This window comes from Capra hircus, chromosome 20, assembly GCF_001704415.2.
Source record: "Capra hircus breed San Clemente chromosome 20, ASM170441v1, whole genome shotgun sequence".
Classification (NCBI taxonomy): Eukaryota; Metazoa; Chordata; class Mammalia; order Artiodactyla; family Bovidae; genus Capra; species Capra hircus.
Window position 1 is genome coordinate 2,875,736 of NC_030827.1, and position 17,565 is coordinate 2,893,300.

At 37.5% G+C, this 17,565-nt stretch overlaps 1 protein-coding gene across 1 annotated transcript in view; it reads left to right on the forward strand.

Moving 5' to 3' along the window:
• Nucleotides 1-17,565, forward strand: part of RANBP17 (RAN binding protein 17) — a 356,127-nt gene that overhangs the window by 22,769 nt on the left and 315,793 nt on the right. Inside the window, exons 4-7 of the mRNA XM_018065634.1 lie at nucleotides 4,471-4,637; nucleotides 10,025-10,090; nucleotides 16,336-16,440; nucleotides 17,217-17,382. Coding sequence (XP_017921123.1) covers nucleotides 4,471-4,637; nucleotides 10,025-10,090; nucleotides 16,336-16,440; nucleotides 17,217-17,382 — 504 coding nt within the window. The remainder of the gene's footprint in view (nucleotides 1-4,470; nucleotides 4,638-10,024; nucleotides 10,091-16,335; nucleotides 16,441-17,216; nucleotides 17,383-17,565) is intronic.

Here is a 17,565-nt window from a genome sequence, read left to right on the forward strand (position 1 = left end):
AAAAAGAAATTTGAAAAAAAGAGAAAAGTAGAAACCTGTAACACAGTTTCAAGCAACAAATGATGTGTTTCCTTTATGAGTTTCTTGGGTTAAGTTTGACTTAACTACTCCTGCTTCCTCAAGTAGATTAGAATGTTATGAGCTGTCTGACATGTATAGTAGAATAATTGGCATGTCAGTTAAAATGGAAAATGTGAAGGTTGCCTCAAAGCCACGTTGCCTTTCTTACATCAGCTCCAAAATTTTCAGTATTTCATGATATGGTCCCAGACTACATATTTCATTGTTTAGCTCTGTTGCCTGTTCTCTGTGTTCAAGACACTATTTTCTGCCTTTATTAGTATAATTTACAATGTCTTTTTATTGCTCATCAATTAAAATACCGTTTCCACTCAGCTTGGCAACAAAGTCCTTTCATGAGCTTGACACTGGTAGACCATCCTCATAGTCTTGTATCTTCATTGTTATTAGCCTGTTAGTTGTACCAGAGGTATTTTTCCTGAACCATGTTATTTCTGCCTTGGTGCTCTTTCTTATGTTTTCTCTAGCCTGGAATGTTATCCTTTTAATCTTCTATTCGAATAAAAGTATTAGTCCTTCAGTCATGTCTGACTCTTTGCGATTGCTTCCTCAGGGGATCTTCCTGACCCAGGGATTGAACTCAGGTTTCGTGCATTGCAGGCAGATTCTTTACCATCTAAACCACCAGGGAAGCCTCCCCCAAAAGTGTTAGTTGCTCATTCGTGTCTGACTCTTTGCAACCCCATAGATGTCTCTGTCAGTGGATTTCTCCAGGCAGTAATACTGGAGTGGGTAACCATTCCCTTCTCCAGAGGATCTTCCCAACCTGGGGATAGAATCTGGGTCTTCTGCCTGGCAGACATGTTCTTTACCATCTGAGCCACCAGTTCAATCCTTAAATAAAAGTGTAGCTTAGTTTAATTACCTGTATAAATCAATCCATTCTCCTTCTCTTTCTTCCTCCTTTATTCAATCCCTCCCTCCCTCTTTTCTTCCTTGCTAACTTCCCTTCAAACAGCTTTATTGAAGTATAATTTACATATCATAAAGTTGACTTGTTTTAAGTGTACAGTTTTTTATTTTTGGTAAATTTGCAGATTTGTGTAAACATTTCCACCGTACCCCCAAAATGCCCATGCTCATTGACAGTTAGTCCTGCTCTCATACCACCAACCTCTAAGCTGTTTCTGCCTGTATAACGTTCACCTTTTGTGGATATTTCATGTAAATAAAATCTTACCATGTGTAGTTTTTTTATATCTGACTTCTTTCACTTAACAAAATGTTTTTGAGGTTCATCCATGTTGTAGCATGTGTTGATATTTCTTTTTTAATTATAGAATAATATTCCCTTGTATAGGTATGTGATGTCTTGTTATCATTTCGCCATTTGATAGACATTTGGGTAGTTTTTGCTTTTTCTACCACAGTGAGTAATGCTACTATGAACATTGACGCACAAGTTTTTGTGTGGACATATGTTTTCATTTCTCTTGAATAGATACCTGGGAGTGAAGTTGCTGGGTCATAGGTAAGTTTATTCTTAACATTTAAAGAAACTGCACTACTGTGTTTCAAAGTGCCTGTTCCATTTTGTGTTTTTACCAGCAGTGTGTGAAGAGTATGGGTTTCCCACATCTTCACCTCCTAAATCTTATCTTGATCCTCTCTTGGTAATTTCTTTCTGTATGTATTCTCTCTCAGAATATTTCTTAAGCTAGCTCTTGAGCTCAAATTTTTGTGTTCACAGCGTCTGGAATTGTTTCTCTTAAGGCATTTGGAGTTAATATTGAGGTATTTATATTCTCCTCACCTTTTCCCTTAAATAACATGCTAGCCTTTTGGACCAAAGTCCAAAGAGATTCTGAGTCTCAAGTCCAAAGTATCAAGAGATTGAGTCTTTCCCCTTTTCTTTTATAGTCTTTTTGTGTGTCTTCTAATAGACTTTGTGGCATATTTTTTACTTGACTTCATTTAATCAGTCAAAAAATATTTCATATTAAGTTTCTGTAATGTGTAATACTGAAAGTATCAGCCGAATGATCATAAAGTGTGGACTACAAGTTTGGACTTAGTAGAGGTTTTTTTAAAAAATTTATTTATTTATTTTACTTGGAGTCTAATTACTTTACAGTTTTGTGGTGGTTTTGCCATACATTGACGTGAATCAGCCATGGGTGTACATGTGTATATGATTTGGCTGGTATTTGAAAACAAGAAACAGACACTCAAACCAAAACAAACTGGCCTCTGTGACAAGTTTTCGCCTCTTTGACTTTCATATTTTTTGCTAAGAAACAATAATAATAGCAATATTTTCATGTTGTTATGAGAGCTACATAAAGCTTTTTTCAGCACTTTTAATTTCTAACTTGTTTCATAAATGCTAAGTATTGTTGTTATTATCATTTGGGCATTTGACATGCAAAGAGCCTCTAGTGCATAGCTTTCCAACTTTCTATTAACTTTTGTCTGGGAATTTTTCCAGCTGTTTATTTTGTTCTCCCATGTGTATTTCTGAACATTTCATTTTCTTCTTGGTATGACTTTTCCTTATTATCTTCGATTGCTGCTGATGAGATTGCTGTTGTTTTGCTTGATTGTTATCACTGGCACTTGCTTATGAAACTGGAATACTATTATAAATCATATATTGGGTTGGCCAAAAAGTTCATTCAGTTAGTTATTCAATATAGTTCTTGGTGATAATGAAAAATGTACCTTTTATTTTTACTTAAAATCAAACACACTTCTGGCCGACCCAATAATAAGCATAACATGAGAATATGTGAAACATTCAACTAACATAACAGAAATAGAGTCTATTAAAATTTTTTTTTTTTTTTGCCTTAGATGGTAAACGTATTAGCTAGTATCTTTTCTCAAGGTGTTTGGGATTGGTGCTTGTTGATATCTACCTTAAATGTGAAACTTGGTTTGTCTCCCATTTGGTTGTTTTTATTTTTGAAATTACCTTCCTAGTGGTTACTGCTACTAACATATGGATTCCTTATGTCCCTTCTAGGTTAAAAATTTTTCAGGATATTAAAAATAAAAATAATAGAAGTAAATAAATTGATTTTCTTTTATATTCAGGTGACAGTATCATTTTCTCAAGTTTCATCGTGGAAATAAAAAATAATATATAATGAAGTTTAAAAGAACCATATTATTTTAATCCATAGGAGAAACCGCTTAATGCTAGGAAAATCTTTTAATCTAATTTGTGTAAGTGTGTAATTTTAATGTTAATAAAAATTAAGGTTGAAATGTGCCAGTTGTGAGAACTTTTCTTTTTTATGTCACGATTCTCATCATAATTGTCAAGAACAGCTGTTGAAAGTGTTCTCGAATTTTGGAGTTGTTTCCATTAAAGCTATTTTTAGTTAAATAGTGAAGTATTTACTTTTTCTTCACTCTTTTCCCAAATTGTATGCTGGCCTTTGAGGCCAAAGAAGAAGTGGAATCTTTTCCTTTTATAACATTTTTTTCTTCTGTTTTTGTGTTAGACTTTATGGCCTATTTTTGCCTAAGTTACTCCTCCGTTGTAGCTGGAATTTGCTACCCACTGTTAATTATTTTGGTGTATAAACTTTATTCTAGGCTTTATTCTGTTCATACATTCTTTAACTTATATATTTATTTTATTGCATTGTTTTATTTGTACTTTTTCTGCCCCTTAAACAGCCAGATAGTGTGTAGTCAGTTTTGCTATAACATGACATATGAATTCCTAAAAGTGACTGCGGTGCAGTGTTACATAGTAAAAACCACTGAGCTTATTAGAGAAATGGGGTTATAGAAATAAAATTGAAACATTTTGTCAGTGACACATAAAAAAGGATAGAAGTCAAAAGGCATAGTAGAGCTTACACATGTTAAATGACTGAGAAATACTAAATAGTGGACTAAAGATGGGGTTTTATCTTGAAGAAGACTGAAGTTTGTGGAAGTGGGCTTCCAAAGGGTTGCAATTTGTGAGTTATTACAAAGTGGTAGAAGGAAGGTGATCTGAAATAGGATGGAAAATAGGATGGAAAATTATAAAACCGAGAGGGATGAGTGAGTCTGGTAACACACGAGATGAACTGAGATAGCTAGTAGGTACATGCATTTTGAGTATGGCTTGGTTTATTTGACTTGGTTGCAATCTTCTGTATTCACCTAGTGTGTTTTTTTTTTTCTAAATGAAATTATGCAAAAACAAAAGTGACATCTGCATTATACTCATACTGTCCCCTAATATGTCAGTTGAATTGGAACAAACTTGCTTTATACAGATAAGCCTTATAGGAAAACTGACTATGTGAGTAAGTACATATCTTGGAGGAAGGGATTAACTTTTTGTCAAAGAATGGGTCATCACTGCCTGTTTTTAGATGATTCATAGTATGTTACTGAAAAGTCCAAATTATGATAGAATATATATATATATATATTTTTTTACAGGAAACTACATTCTTAATTATGTGGCATCACAACCCAAGCTGGCTCCCTTTGTTATCCAAGCTTTAATTCAAGTCATAGCTAAAATCACTAAATCAGGGTGGTTTGAAGTTCAGAAAGACCGATTTGTCTTCAGAGAAATTATTGCTGATGTGAAGACGTTTCTTCAGGTAAGAAGGCCTTATTACATTATAAGAACATAAGTAATTTTTGTTTGTTTGTTTGGAAAACTGCTTTTCTTAAAGCTGTATAGTTTGTTTAGTGGCTACTAGAATTATATTAATTATGATTAATTATTTATCCTCTGGAGCCTGTATTTTTTATTGCCAGGAAAAGAGGATCATGTCGTATTAACTTCCAAACCTGAAGAATGCAAATTATAATGTTTTGTAGTTTCAAAAATACATATTGTCATTTCTAACTGTGTGTGTCTGTGTTACATATATGGAGACATGTATATTTTCATGTATTTTATCTAATTCAATGCTTATTACATCTCTTTGAAGGGAATTACATTTTATAAATGAGAAACAGGCTTAGAAAAGTCAGTTAATTTGTATAGGGTTGCCTAGTGACCTTGTAAAGCATGGTGATAGTACTTCAGCAGGTTTTCTAACTTAAGACACATATTAAAAATTTTTTTACCTTATACCATGTTGAGTCATACTAGGTTCTCAAGAATGTTTTTAACCTAAATGATTAAACTTATACACAAGTTCAGGTATTTGGGCTGGAAAAAGAAGGAAAGAAAAGCTGTGCTGTTTTGTGCTTAGCGGCTCAGTCGTGTCTGATTTCGACCCCGTGGACTGTAGCCCACTAGGCTCCTCTGTCCATGGGGATTCTCCAGGCAAGAATACTGGAGTGGGTACCCTATCCCTTCTGCAGAGGATCTTCCCGACCCAGGAATTGAACCAGGGTTTCCTGCATTGCAGGTGGAGTCTTTACCAGCTGAGCTATCAGGGAAGCCCAAATAAAAGCTAGGGAACACTAATTTAAATTGTTCCAGTGATTCCACTTGCCATTCCACACAGTATGTTCCAGGGTTTGATATGGGGAACTTAAATCTGCTCTTTTGTGTTCCTCTGTGCCTGTTAGGATGACCATCAAGCCCTGCTCGGTATGATTCAGATACTTAGATTGTTTAGTTCAATCCAGTTGCTCAGTCCGACTCTGCAACCACATGGACTGCAGCACACCAGGCCTCCCTGTCCATCATCAGTCTCAGAGTTTACTCAAACTCATGTCCTTTGAGTAGGTAATGCCATCCAACCCTATCATCCTCTGTTGTCCCCTTCTCCTCTCGCCTTCAATCTTTGCTGGCATCAGGGCCTTTTCTAATGAGTCAGTTCTTTGCATCAGGTGGCCAAAGTATTGGAGTTTTAGCTTCAACATCAGTCCTTCCAATGAATATTCAGGACTGATTTCCTTTAGGATTGACTGGTTTGATTTCCTTGCTGTCCAAGGGACTCTCAAGAGTCTTCTCCAACACCACAGTTCAAAAGCATCAATTCTACAGTGCTCAGCTTTCTTTATAGTCCCACTCTCACATCCATACATGACCACTGGAAAAACCATAGCCTTGACTAGACAGACCTTTGTTGGCAAAGTAATGTCTCTGCTTTTGAATATGCTGTCTAGGTTGGTCATAACTTTTCTTCCAAGGAGTAAGCATCTTTTAATTTCATGGCTGCAATCACCATATGCAGTAATTTTGGAGCCCAAGAAAATAAAGTCTGTCACTGTTTCCATTGTTTCCCCATCTATTTGCCATGAAGTGATGGGACCAGATGCCATGATCTTAGTTTCCTGAATGTTGAGTTTTAAGCCACCTCTTTCACTGTCCTCTTTCACTTTCATCAAGGGGCTCTTTAGTTCTTTGCTTTCTGCCATGAGGGAGGTGTCATCTGCATATCTGAGGTTATTGGGATTTCTCCTGGCAATCTTGATTCCAGCTTGTGCTTCATCCAGCCCAGCATTTCTCATGATGTGCTCTTCAGTTCAGTTCAGTTCAATTACTCAGTCGTGTCCGACTCTTTGCGACCCCATGAATCGCAGCACTCCAGGCCTCCCTGTCCATCACCAACTCCTGGAGTTCACTCAGACTCATGTCCATCGAGTCCGTGATGCCATCCAGCCATCTCATCCTCGGTTGTCCCCTTCTCCTCCTACCCCCAATCCCTCCCAGCATCAGAGTCTTTTCCAGTGAGTCAACTCTTCGCATGAGGTGGCCAAAGTACTGGAGCTTCAGCTTTAGTATCATTCCTTCCAAAGAAATTCCAGGGCTGATCTCCTTCATTATGGATTGGTTGGATCTCCTTGCAGTCCAAGGGACTCTCAAGAGTCTTCTCCAACACCACAGTTCAAAAGCATCAATTCTTCGGCACTCAGCCTTCTTCACAGTCCAACTCTCACATCCATATATGACCACAGGGAAAACCATAGCCTTGACTAGATGGACCTTTGTTGGCAAAGTAATGTCTCTGCTTTTGAATATGCTATTTAGGTTGGTCATAACGTTTCTTCCAAGGAGTAAGCATCTTTTAATTTCATGGCTGCAGTCACCATCTGCAGTGATTTTGGAGCCCAGAAAAATAGTCTGACACTGTTTCTACTGTTTCCCCATCTATTTCCCATGAAGTGATGGGACCGGAGCTCTTCGTTTTCTGAATGTTGAGCTTTAAGCCAACTTTTTACTCTCCACTTTCACTTTCATCAAGAGGCTTTTTAGCTCCTCTTCACTTTCTGCCATAAGGGTGGTATCATCTGCATATCTGAGGTTATTGGTATTTCTCCCGGCAATCTTTATTCCAGCTTGTGTTTCTTCCAGTCCAGTGTTTCTCGTGATGTACGTTGCATAGAAGTTAAATAAGCAGGGTGACAATATACAGCCGTGATGTACTCCTTTTCCTATTTGGAACCAGTGTGTTACTCCATGTCCATTTCTAACTGTTGCTTCCTGACCTGCATACAGATTTCTCAAGAGGCAGGTCAGGTGGTCTGGTATTCCCATCTCTTTAAGAATTTCCCGGTGTTTGTTGTGATTTAAAGATAATGTACTTTTAAATGTGTGGGTTTCCTAGGTGGCACTAGTGGTAAAGATTCTGCCTGCCAATTCAGGAGACATGGGTTTGATCCCTGGGTCAGTAAAATTGCCTGGAAAAGGGCATAGTGACCCACTCCAGTGTTCTTGCCTGGAGAATCCCATGGACAGAGGTACCTGGTGTGCTGCAGTCTGTAAGGTTGCAAAGAGTCAGACATGGCTGAGGTAACCTAGCACACACACACTTTTTCATGTAAATTTTATCCCTGATCACAAGAAAAAGTACTTTAGCTGGTGCTACTAAAGAAGTGGTCTGTTACAAATCTCAAGGAAAAACTGGCAGTTTGGATTAATTGAGAGATGTTTGGTGTTGGCTTATTGGCAGTTAGAGGCAATTTGGACTTTCTGAGATGTTATTGCTTACACAGTAACTGTCAAATTTAATCACTATGTAAGATGTAGTTCCATCATACATTGTAATGCTAGGTACCCCAGAATATGAAACTCTGGACTATACTGCTTCTCTTTTATTCATGTTGTTGAAATCCTTGTTAACAATATTTGATTATCTAAAACATCAGCGGAGTAAGTGTATTTTTAGCCCTGAGGAGATCTGCTCTAGGACAGAGGAATAGTTTATTCCGTAACACATGTGTTTCTCACTTTATAGTTGTACATATAGTTTTGACTAATGCAGTAGTACCCCTCTCTTGTCATTTACTAAGATTGTATACCGTTCTTCAGCAGTCGTTAGTGTAAACAAGAATAGACTTTACATTTCTTTTAAAATAAAGAATGAACTGAATGAAATTAAATCATTCTTGTTGGCTAGCAGTTTTTAAGCTCCCTTTTCAGTGGCTGGTAAGTCGAGCTTATTGAATTGGGCTTTAGTCTGCTTTTATCAGTTTTGGAAGGCCAGAAGAAGCAGAAAATGTTTTATCTTAAAAGTTTATTACAGTATCACAAAAAATACACTTTCTTTCTGGGTATTATGACCTAACTTAACCTGGAGTCATGAAAAAGACAATTGACTTAATGTTTTAGTACTCCAAAATGATACCCCATGGTTCCTTTGGGTATTAACAGCTTCTTTGAATTTTGTACTAAAAATTATTTTAGGTTTGTGAAATTTTTAATGACCTGAAATTTTGTATGTCTTTTTTCTCTGTTATTGTAACCTTCTTGCTGCCATACTTTTAACACTTACGTCCCTCCTTTCTACATATATATCCAGGAGATAATACTGTCACCTAGGACAGTGCTATTCAGATTGCTGGTCCACAGCGAGATAAGGAGTTTATGTCAAAATAAATATGTCAGTAAATCAACATGGTCCTTACCTCATTGAGAGAGACTTGCTTTGAAAAAAGTGCCAGCTGAACTAAAGAGTGTACTTAGTGACTATCTGTTTTATATTCTGGTGCAAACTCTTTTGTCATGAGCCAGTATCAAGCCATTCTCAGATCGGAATCTAGTTTGCAGACTACCAGCAGATTCATGAGCCAACAGTTGGTTAGGGAATGACACTGTAAGGAGCAGTGGCCTGGTTTACACAGGAGGTGGATGCTTCAGTAATGAGATCTGTAGTTTAGTTCATAAGAGTTCAGATTGTCCTAAAGGGCCATGAAGAATTAATGCAAAAATTAAGGGTGTTTCTTTTATTTTTTTATTCTGAGATAATTTGAATTTAATTACACCTACCCAGTGTTAGTGAAATTCTGTAATAATTAGAAGGAATGACCAGCTATAAAATTAAGACTTGAAAAGGATCTGTATTGCTTTTTAAAATTATTACACAGTAATTGGATGTTACATTTTTATTTTCATACTCTAGTATGATTTTGCAGTTGGGTAATTTGTTAATAATATGCATATAAAATCTGAATTTTGATTTGAAGGAAGTTATTGAGATTAACTTGGAAGCTGATTATATTAAAACATCATACTATATTGACAGTCACGTGTTTGTTTGCCCAGTGCACTGGACAGTTCACGTGCCTTCAGTATAGACCCATAGGTGAATGAATGCGTGTACACTGTTAAACAAAATTAAAAGGGCCTGAGTGACCTTACCTGATATTAGGTCAAGGGATTTGAATTAATTTCTAAGCTATTTATTAATTATTTATTGAATGCATCTATCTCAGTAACCTTCAAGCAAATTTATAGAGCTAAAAATTGTTTTTTGTTCCTTATTTGTAGTCTTATGAAAATGAAACTCTCGTATTGATATTTTGAGGTTTAGTTTATTGTAAGTCACGCATGCTGAAGATATTTTATAGAGTGTGTGCAATTCTAAGTTTTTTCCCACTCAGTTATATATCTACATGTATCCTTCAAAAAATGAACATGAAATTATTTTTATTTGTGGACTTCATATTGATTTTTCTATATATTTTAATATTTTAAGAAAATGTGATGTTTCATAATTTAATTACTTGTAAATATTAACTGGTTTATGCATTAAGAACCAATCATGTGTCTCCATTTAGGCTAAACTTGTTATTTTTTCCAAAGGGTGCTATGGAACACTGCATAATAGGAGTAATAATCCTTTCAGAATTGACTCAGGAAATGAACCTGGTAAGCCTTTCCATCTAATGGTGACATGAAGTTTGCTAAGTAATGCTGTTTCTTTTATGTAAAACTTTGTATTGTATAAAACTCTGAATAAGCAAGTCTTTTTTTGGGGGGGGGTGTATTTTATTGTTGGGATAATTAAGTGTTGGAACACTTTTATTGTTATTGAAAATAATAACAAGTAAAGTACTACAAAGAACAAGAAATTAGACATGGTCCTCTATGGCAGTTGAATAATTGTTCTTTTATATTCCATGTATATAGTAATATACTATTCATACAAATAAATTGTATGCAAAAGTGAAACAAGCCTTTATTCCCTTACAAATAAAAGACAAGCTTTTTGGTGAATTGATTTCTCAATAATCGATACACAGCTGCTGCTGCTGCTAAGGCATTTCAGTTGTGTCCAACTCTGTGTGCCTCCATAGACGGCACCCACCAGGCTCCCCCGTCCCTGGGATTCTCCAGGCAAGAACACTGGAGTGGGTTGCCATTTCCTTCTCCAATTATGAAAGTGAAAAGTGAAAGTGAAGTCGCTCAGTCATGTCCGACTCTTCGTGACCCCATGGACTGCAGCCTACCAGGCTCCTCCGTCCATGGGATTTTCCAGGCAAGAGTACTGGAGTGGGGTGCCATTGCCTTCTCCGGAATACACAGCAGGACTCATCAAAAAGCAAGCTACTTGGCATTCACTTGCTAGCTTGAGTTTTCACCCTGTAAAAGCAGAATTTACAGAAGTTACACTTCCCCCGACCAGTGCCTTTATGAACTCAGCAGTTGAGCACATCCTCACCTGCTTTTGTTTTTAACATGGTTCCAAACAGAACAAAAGCAGGAGTTGTTTTATATGGAATAATGTTATAATAGAGGAAAATGTAGTGTTTATATTTAAGAAGTACAGCTGGCATACAATATTATGTTAGTTTCAGGTGTAAAATACAGTGATTTGATGTGTGTGTGTGTGTGTGTGTGTGTGTGTGTATATATATATATATGAATCGATGATCACCACTTAAGTCTAGTAAGCATCGGTTGCCATACAAAGCTATTAAAATATTTTTGACTATTCCTCATGCTGTACATTATATCCCTGAGACTTATTAATTACTCGAAGTTTGTACCTCTTAATCCTCTTTACCTATTTATCCAACTCCCAGACCCCATCTCTGGCAACCACCAGTTTGTTCTCTGTGTCTATGAGTCTTTCTGCTCTGTTTTCTAAATTCCACATGTAAGTGAAATCATACAATATTTGTCTTTCTCTGTCTGACTTACTTCACTCAGCATAATACCTTCTAGGTCTACCCATGTTGCTGCACATGGCATGATTTCATTCTTTTTAAATGGCTGAGTAATATTCCATTGTGTGCATGTGTGCCACATACTCTTTATTCATTGATCTATTGATAAACACTTCCGTATCTTGGCTGTTGTAACTCATGTTTTCTTTGGATAAATACCCAGAAGTGGAATTGCTGGATCATATGGTAGTTCCATTTTTAATTTTTTGAGGACCCTCCATATTGTTTTCCATAGTGGGTGTATTAGTTAACATTCCCACCAATAGCACAAGGGTTCCCTTTTCTTCACGTCCTCGCCAATGCCTGTTATCTGTTGTCTGTTTTATAATAGCCATTCTGAGAAATGTGAAGTGATATCTCATTGTGGTTCTGACTTGCATTTCCCTGAAGGTTAGTGATGCTGAGCATCTTCTTGTATGTCTGTTGGCTATCTGCATGTCTTCCTTGGGAAATATCTCGCCATGCACTAGGCCTGTTTCCATTCGGGTTGTCCTTGGTGCTGAAGGTAGGGAAGTGCTCAGCAGTTGTGGCTCAGGTCTGTTGTGTGCTCTTCTCTTTCTCTGCTCTCCGTCTGGGGCCCCTAATAATGCAGATGCTAGTACACTTGTGGTTGTCTTAGAAGTCCCTTAAACTGTCTCATCTTTTAGAAATCCTTTTTTCTTTTACCTGTCCCAGTTGGGTTGTTTCCACTCCTCTGGCCTCCAGATTGCTCATCCATTCTTTTGCTTCCTCTAATCTGCTGTTGATTCACTCTAGTGTATTTTTCGTTTCAGATATGGTATTCTTCAGTTCTGATTGGTTCTTTTTTTATATCTTCTATTTCTTTGTTGAAGTTCTCACTGAGTTCATCCATGTGTCTCCCAATTTTGGTGAGCATCTTTTTGACTGTTACTTTGAACTCTTTATCTGGTAAGTGCTTATCTCCATTTTGTTTAGTTCCTTTTCTGGGGTTTTGTCTGATTCTTTCATTTGGAAGGTAGCCCCTCATCTCTTCGTTCTGTCTAACTGCGTTTGTTTCTGTGTAGTAGGTGTATCGGCTACATCTCCTGGTCTTGAGGCAGTGGTCTTAGATAAAAGGTGTTTTGTGGGGCCCGCTGGCTTAGTCTCCCTGGTCACTGGAGTCAGTTGCTCTGGGCGCTCTATCTCCCCTCTGTGGGCTGCATGTGCCCTCCTGTTGTGGCTGAGCCGGGATTGCTGCGGGGGTGCTGGCTTTGGGGGCTGGTCCTGACCCAGCTGGCCGAGAGGGCTGCCTGTGAATGCTATAGGTAGGCTGATGTGCTGATACTGTGGTTTTCTCATTGTTTCCTCTCAGGGAGCACATGATCTGATTTACATTTGGTCACTTGACAAGGTGGCTTCTACCAGGCTTCTTCAATTGTAAATTTATTCTTTTCTCCTTTGTAAGTAATAAATATTATGTGGGGAGATACTTTAAACTGTGAAAATACCTTATTAATACCTCATTAAATTTTTAATTTTTTCATTTGTTGTTTCTATCAGCACAGATTGCTGGTTTCCAACTTTATTTAATATGTTATAGTTTGTTAATAACATTATATTTTGATGCTCAAATTTTCCCAAATTTGGCCATTAGAAACCCTTTCAAACTGACATTTCTGTTCGTTTGACATTTACTCACCATCCTTTAGGAGAAGGCAATGGCACCCCAATCCAGTACTCTTGTCTGGAAAATCCCATGGACAGAGGAGCCTGGTGGGCTGCAGTCCATGGGGGTCACTAAGAGTCGGACACAACTGAGCGACTTCACTTTCACTTTTCACTTTCGCGCATTGGAGAAGGAAATGCAACCCACTCCAGTGTTCTTGCCTGGAGAATCCCAGGGATGGGGGAGCCTGGTGGGCTGCCGTCTATGAGGTTACACAGAGTCGGACACGCCTGAAACGACTTAGCAGCAGCAGCAGCAGCAGCAGCAGCAGCACCATCCTTTGGACATTTCCTTGCTTCCTGTTGCAGGGTGTTCCAGGCTTATCTTGTGTAGAACCAAGTACATACCTTTTCAGAAAAAGCTTCAAGTTCTGAAGCTTCTATGGCTTTATGATAAAAAATACATGGCTTCTGCAGAGACGTTTTGCTCAGCCTAATTTTAGAGCATTAACAATTTCAACTATCATTTCTTAAGTACTTCTGAACCAGGCAATAGGGAAATCTACAATCCATAATGAAAATAAAATATTATAGTTGTCAAATGTGAGCCACGTAAATTCATGCAGGATCAGTAACAGGATGTGTCTTTTAAGAAGAAGATCTAAACTTGAGACTTCCAAAAAATTTAGAATTATAGGTTGTCTTGCTTTTGTAACAGCTGAGACTGCTTATTTCACTAAATTCTCAAAACTAACCTATATTCACATATGAGAAAATTAAAGTTTATAGGCACACCATATTTCTAAATGGGCTTCCCGGTGGCCCAGTGGTAAAGAATCTGCCTACAATGTAGGAGACGCAGAAGACCCAGGTTTGATCCCTGGGTCGGGAAGAGCCCCTGGAGGAGGGCGTGGCAACCCACTCCAGTATTCTTAAGGCATAGTTCTACAGTAGAAAGTGGATACATAATCCCTCTTCTCAAAAACATTGGACACCTAAATGAGTAACTCAAGTAGAATGTATTTGTTGTTGTTGCTATAGTTGTTGTAGTTGCTAAGTCAAGTGCCTAGAAGGTAACTCTGAAATAAGACCTGGATTTGTAGTTTAGCTTTATTGCCTACTACTTTGTTCAGTGTGTTTAAACTTACGTATCACTATCTGTAAAGTGAGAATGACACTCTCTGAAGGTCTCACTGTGATTAGTCAGGTAAATTACTAGCACAAGTCCTAGTATGTACAGGTGCTCAGTAAACCCAGGATTCTTCTGTCTGCATTATAGATGTGCATGCTGTGCTAAGTCGCTTCAAGTGATGCCTGACTCTTTGAGACTTACTGACTGTGGTCCTTCAGGCTCCTCTGTCCATGGGATTCTCCAGGCAAGAATACTGGAGTGGGGCTCTTCCCAACCCAGGGATTGAACCTGGGTCTCCTGCGTCTCCTGCGTTGCAAGGTGGATTCTTGACCACTGGGCCACCGAAAAGCCCATTTACAGATATGGTGTGCCTGCGAACTTTAATTTTCTCATATGTGAATATAGGTTAGTTTTGAGGATTTAGTGAAATGATATGTGAAGGGTACATAAGTTGAGATTGTATAATGGTATGCTGCTGCTGCTGCTAAGTTGCTTCAGTCATGTCTGACTCTGTGCGACCCTAGACGGCAGCCCACCAGGCTCCCCCATCCCTGGGATTCTCCAGGCAAGAACACTGGAGTGGGGTGCCATTGCCTTCTCCAATGCATGAAAGCGAAAAGTGAAAGTGAAGTCGCTCAGTTGTGTCTGACTCTGTGCGACCCTAGACGGCAGCCCACCAGGCTCCCCCGTCCCTGGGATTCTCCAGGCAAGAGTACCGGAGTGGGGTACCATTGCCTTCTCCAGTGCATGAAAGTAAAAAGTGAAAGTGAAGTTGCTCAGTCGTGTCTGACTCTTCGCAACCCCATGGACTGCAGCCTACCAGGCTCCTCCGTCTATGGTATTTTCCAGGCAAGAGTACTGGAGTGGGGTGCCATTGTCTTCTCCGAATAATGGTATATGTTATTACTAATTTGTATTGAGAAATGTTTTTATATATTGAGGGAAACTGAAGAAACATACCTATTAAAAGACAGATGGACGTTTGATTTTTAAAAAGGGAGAAATGCTGCAAATGCTAATTTGAATATTGCATAGTGGATAGAGAACCCAGTAACTGCTTTCTGTAATCACTTTGAACTTCTGTTATGTTTCGTGTTCCTGTGAGTAAGTGTGGCATCTAAGTATAGTGTGATGGAGCTTAGGAAGTATCAGATAATCAATTCTGATCCCACTGCTTTTTTCAAATATAAACGTCAGTAAGGAAAATGGTTTATTTTCATTTTTCAGGTAGCAAAAGGAACGCTATAGCAACTGTTGCCTGTGGTATTAACAAATCATTAGAGTATCAGACTTCAGTTTTGTTTGCTGTTTCCTGGTGATAAATGAAAATGTTCAGTTCAGTTTACTTTTTGCCATATTATATTTTAGATTAGAGGCTCAACAGCTATTCTTGGTAAACTTATTCTTAAAAATTACTTATTATTAACTAGTAAAATATTCAGAAGGAATATACTGTGGCTTATGTAATAAATCAAATTTCTGACTATTTATAATTTCTGCCTTGGGATTTTTTTAAAGAATATCAAAATATATGAATCAGTGACATACACATCTGGTATATATAGAAATATCACTTACATATGCAAGAATTTTCTGTAGCTGATTCAGTTTACTGATCCACAGAAAATAAGAATTTTAAGATTATCTTAGAGATTTTTCTTTTTATAGATGAAGTCTGAGGATCAGGGAGGTTGTTTCTTGCCCAGTGCAAAATATGGATGTCTCAGGAGTTGATAGTATCTATTATTTTATAATGTGTGTTTATAATGCCTCTGAAATATGATTTATTCTTGTTTTTAATTTTAGGATCTGTAGAGTTTGCAGAAAAAGCACTGAATTAAAACACTCCAGAAACATGGGGTGCTAATTGCAGCTCTGCCATTATTAGCTCTTTGAGTGAAAGTGAAAGTGAAGTCGCTCAGTCATGTCTGACTCTTCGCGACCCCATGGACTGCAGCCTACCAGGCTTCTCCGTCCATGGGATTTTCCAGACCAGACTACTGGAGTGGGTTGTCATTGCCTTCTCCTAACTCAAGCTCTTTGAGTAACCTGGAGCAAATAACTTACCCTTGCAGATTTTTGAAAGCTCTTTTAGCCCTATACTTTATGATTATTTGATCATTAATTTCATTCTTTTTCTTACATAGTGAATTTTTTCTTTGCTGTTTGGTAAGTCTGGTTAAATACATTCATCTTGAACTTTTTAGGTTGATTATTCTAGACCTTCAGCAAAACACAGGAAAATAGCTACCTCATTTCGTGATACTTCTCTCAAAGACATTTTAGTGCTAGCATGCTCTCTTCTAAAAGAGGTAAGTTAATAATGGAGCATCCTGTTTCAGAAGAATTTCAGATGAATTCCCCAGTACCCCATTCTGCCTTTTGAGGAGTTATTGTGGATACTTTTAAGTATAGTTGTTGTTCAGTTGCTAAGTTGTGTCTAACTCTGCAACCCCATGAAGAACAGTAGGTATGCACAAATCTAAACAGTTCCAAAAAATTCGCTTTTATTTAATAGAGATATAATAAAGTAGGATCCAAAGGTAGTTTGGTAACTTGTCTTTGGATAGTAGTTTCTTTGTTTTCTTACTGTACATTATTGCAGAAACTAATTGAGACTTTTGAGAGGGGTCGGGATTGTTCTCCAGAAGCTTACGACTGTCCCCCCACATTCAAACAGCCTCTGAGAACCTTTGTTAGCTGAACGTGTATCGTTTATTCATGAAGTCCCCCTACTTTTTCTTGAAGAATATTGTATTTTCAGTTTCTTCCAATTGCTCCTTTGAGCTAATGAATCCTGTACATTTATACATTTGTGCTGTGTAAAGTATTTGTCCTAAAGTTGCTTCTCACAACTGTAAAAGGTGACCTCCATTTTGTATTAAAATATGAAAGGTTGTTATCCCCATTTTACAATATTAAGTTTGAGAATAGTCTATTACCATAACATCCCTTTGCAATTTCTTTTCTTTTTTCTTTCTTTCTTTTTTTAAACTAATTTTAATTTGAAGTTATTTAAATTAGGTTGAGTAAAAATTATTAATTGATATATTTCATAATATTTTATTTGACTTTGAATTTTTTTCAGATATTGGCCAAGCCTTTAAACCTTCAGGATCAGGATCAACAAAATCTAGTAATGCAAGTCTTGAAACTGGTTCTCAACTGCCTTAACTTTGACTTCATTGGCAGTTCAGCAGATGAATCTGCAGATGATCTTTGCACAGTACAGATTCCAACAACTTGGAGAGCAAGTAAGAAGAAAGTTTAGTGTAAGGAATGGTCAACATAAAAGACATAGGATTAAGCAATATTGTTGCCTTATGTGCAATTATCTGTTTTTTACTTGGCAATCAAAAAGTTTAAAAAATTGTAACCCAAAGTAGCTGCTGATACCAGTGTTGAAATCTGTTTTCCTCAGTTCAATTCATAGTAAC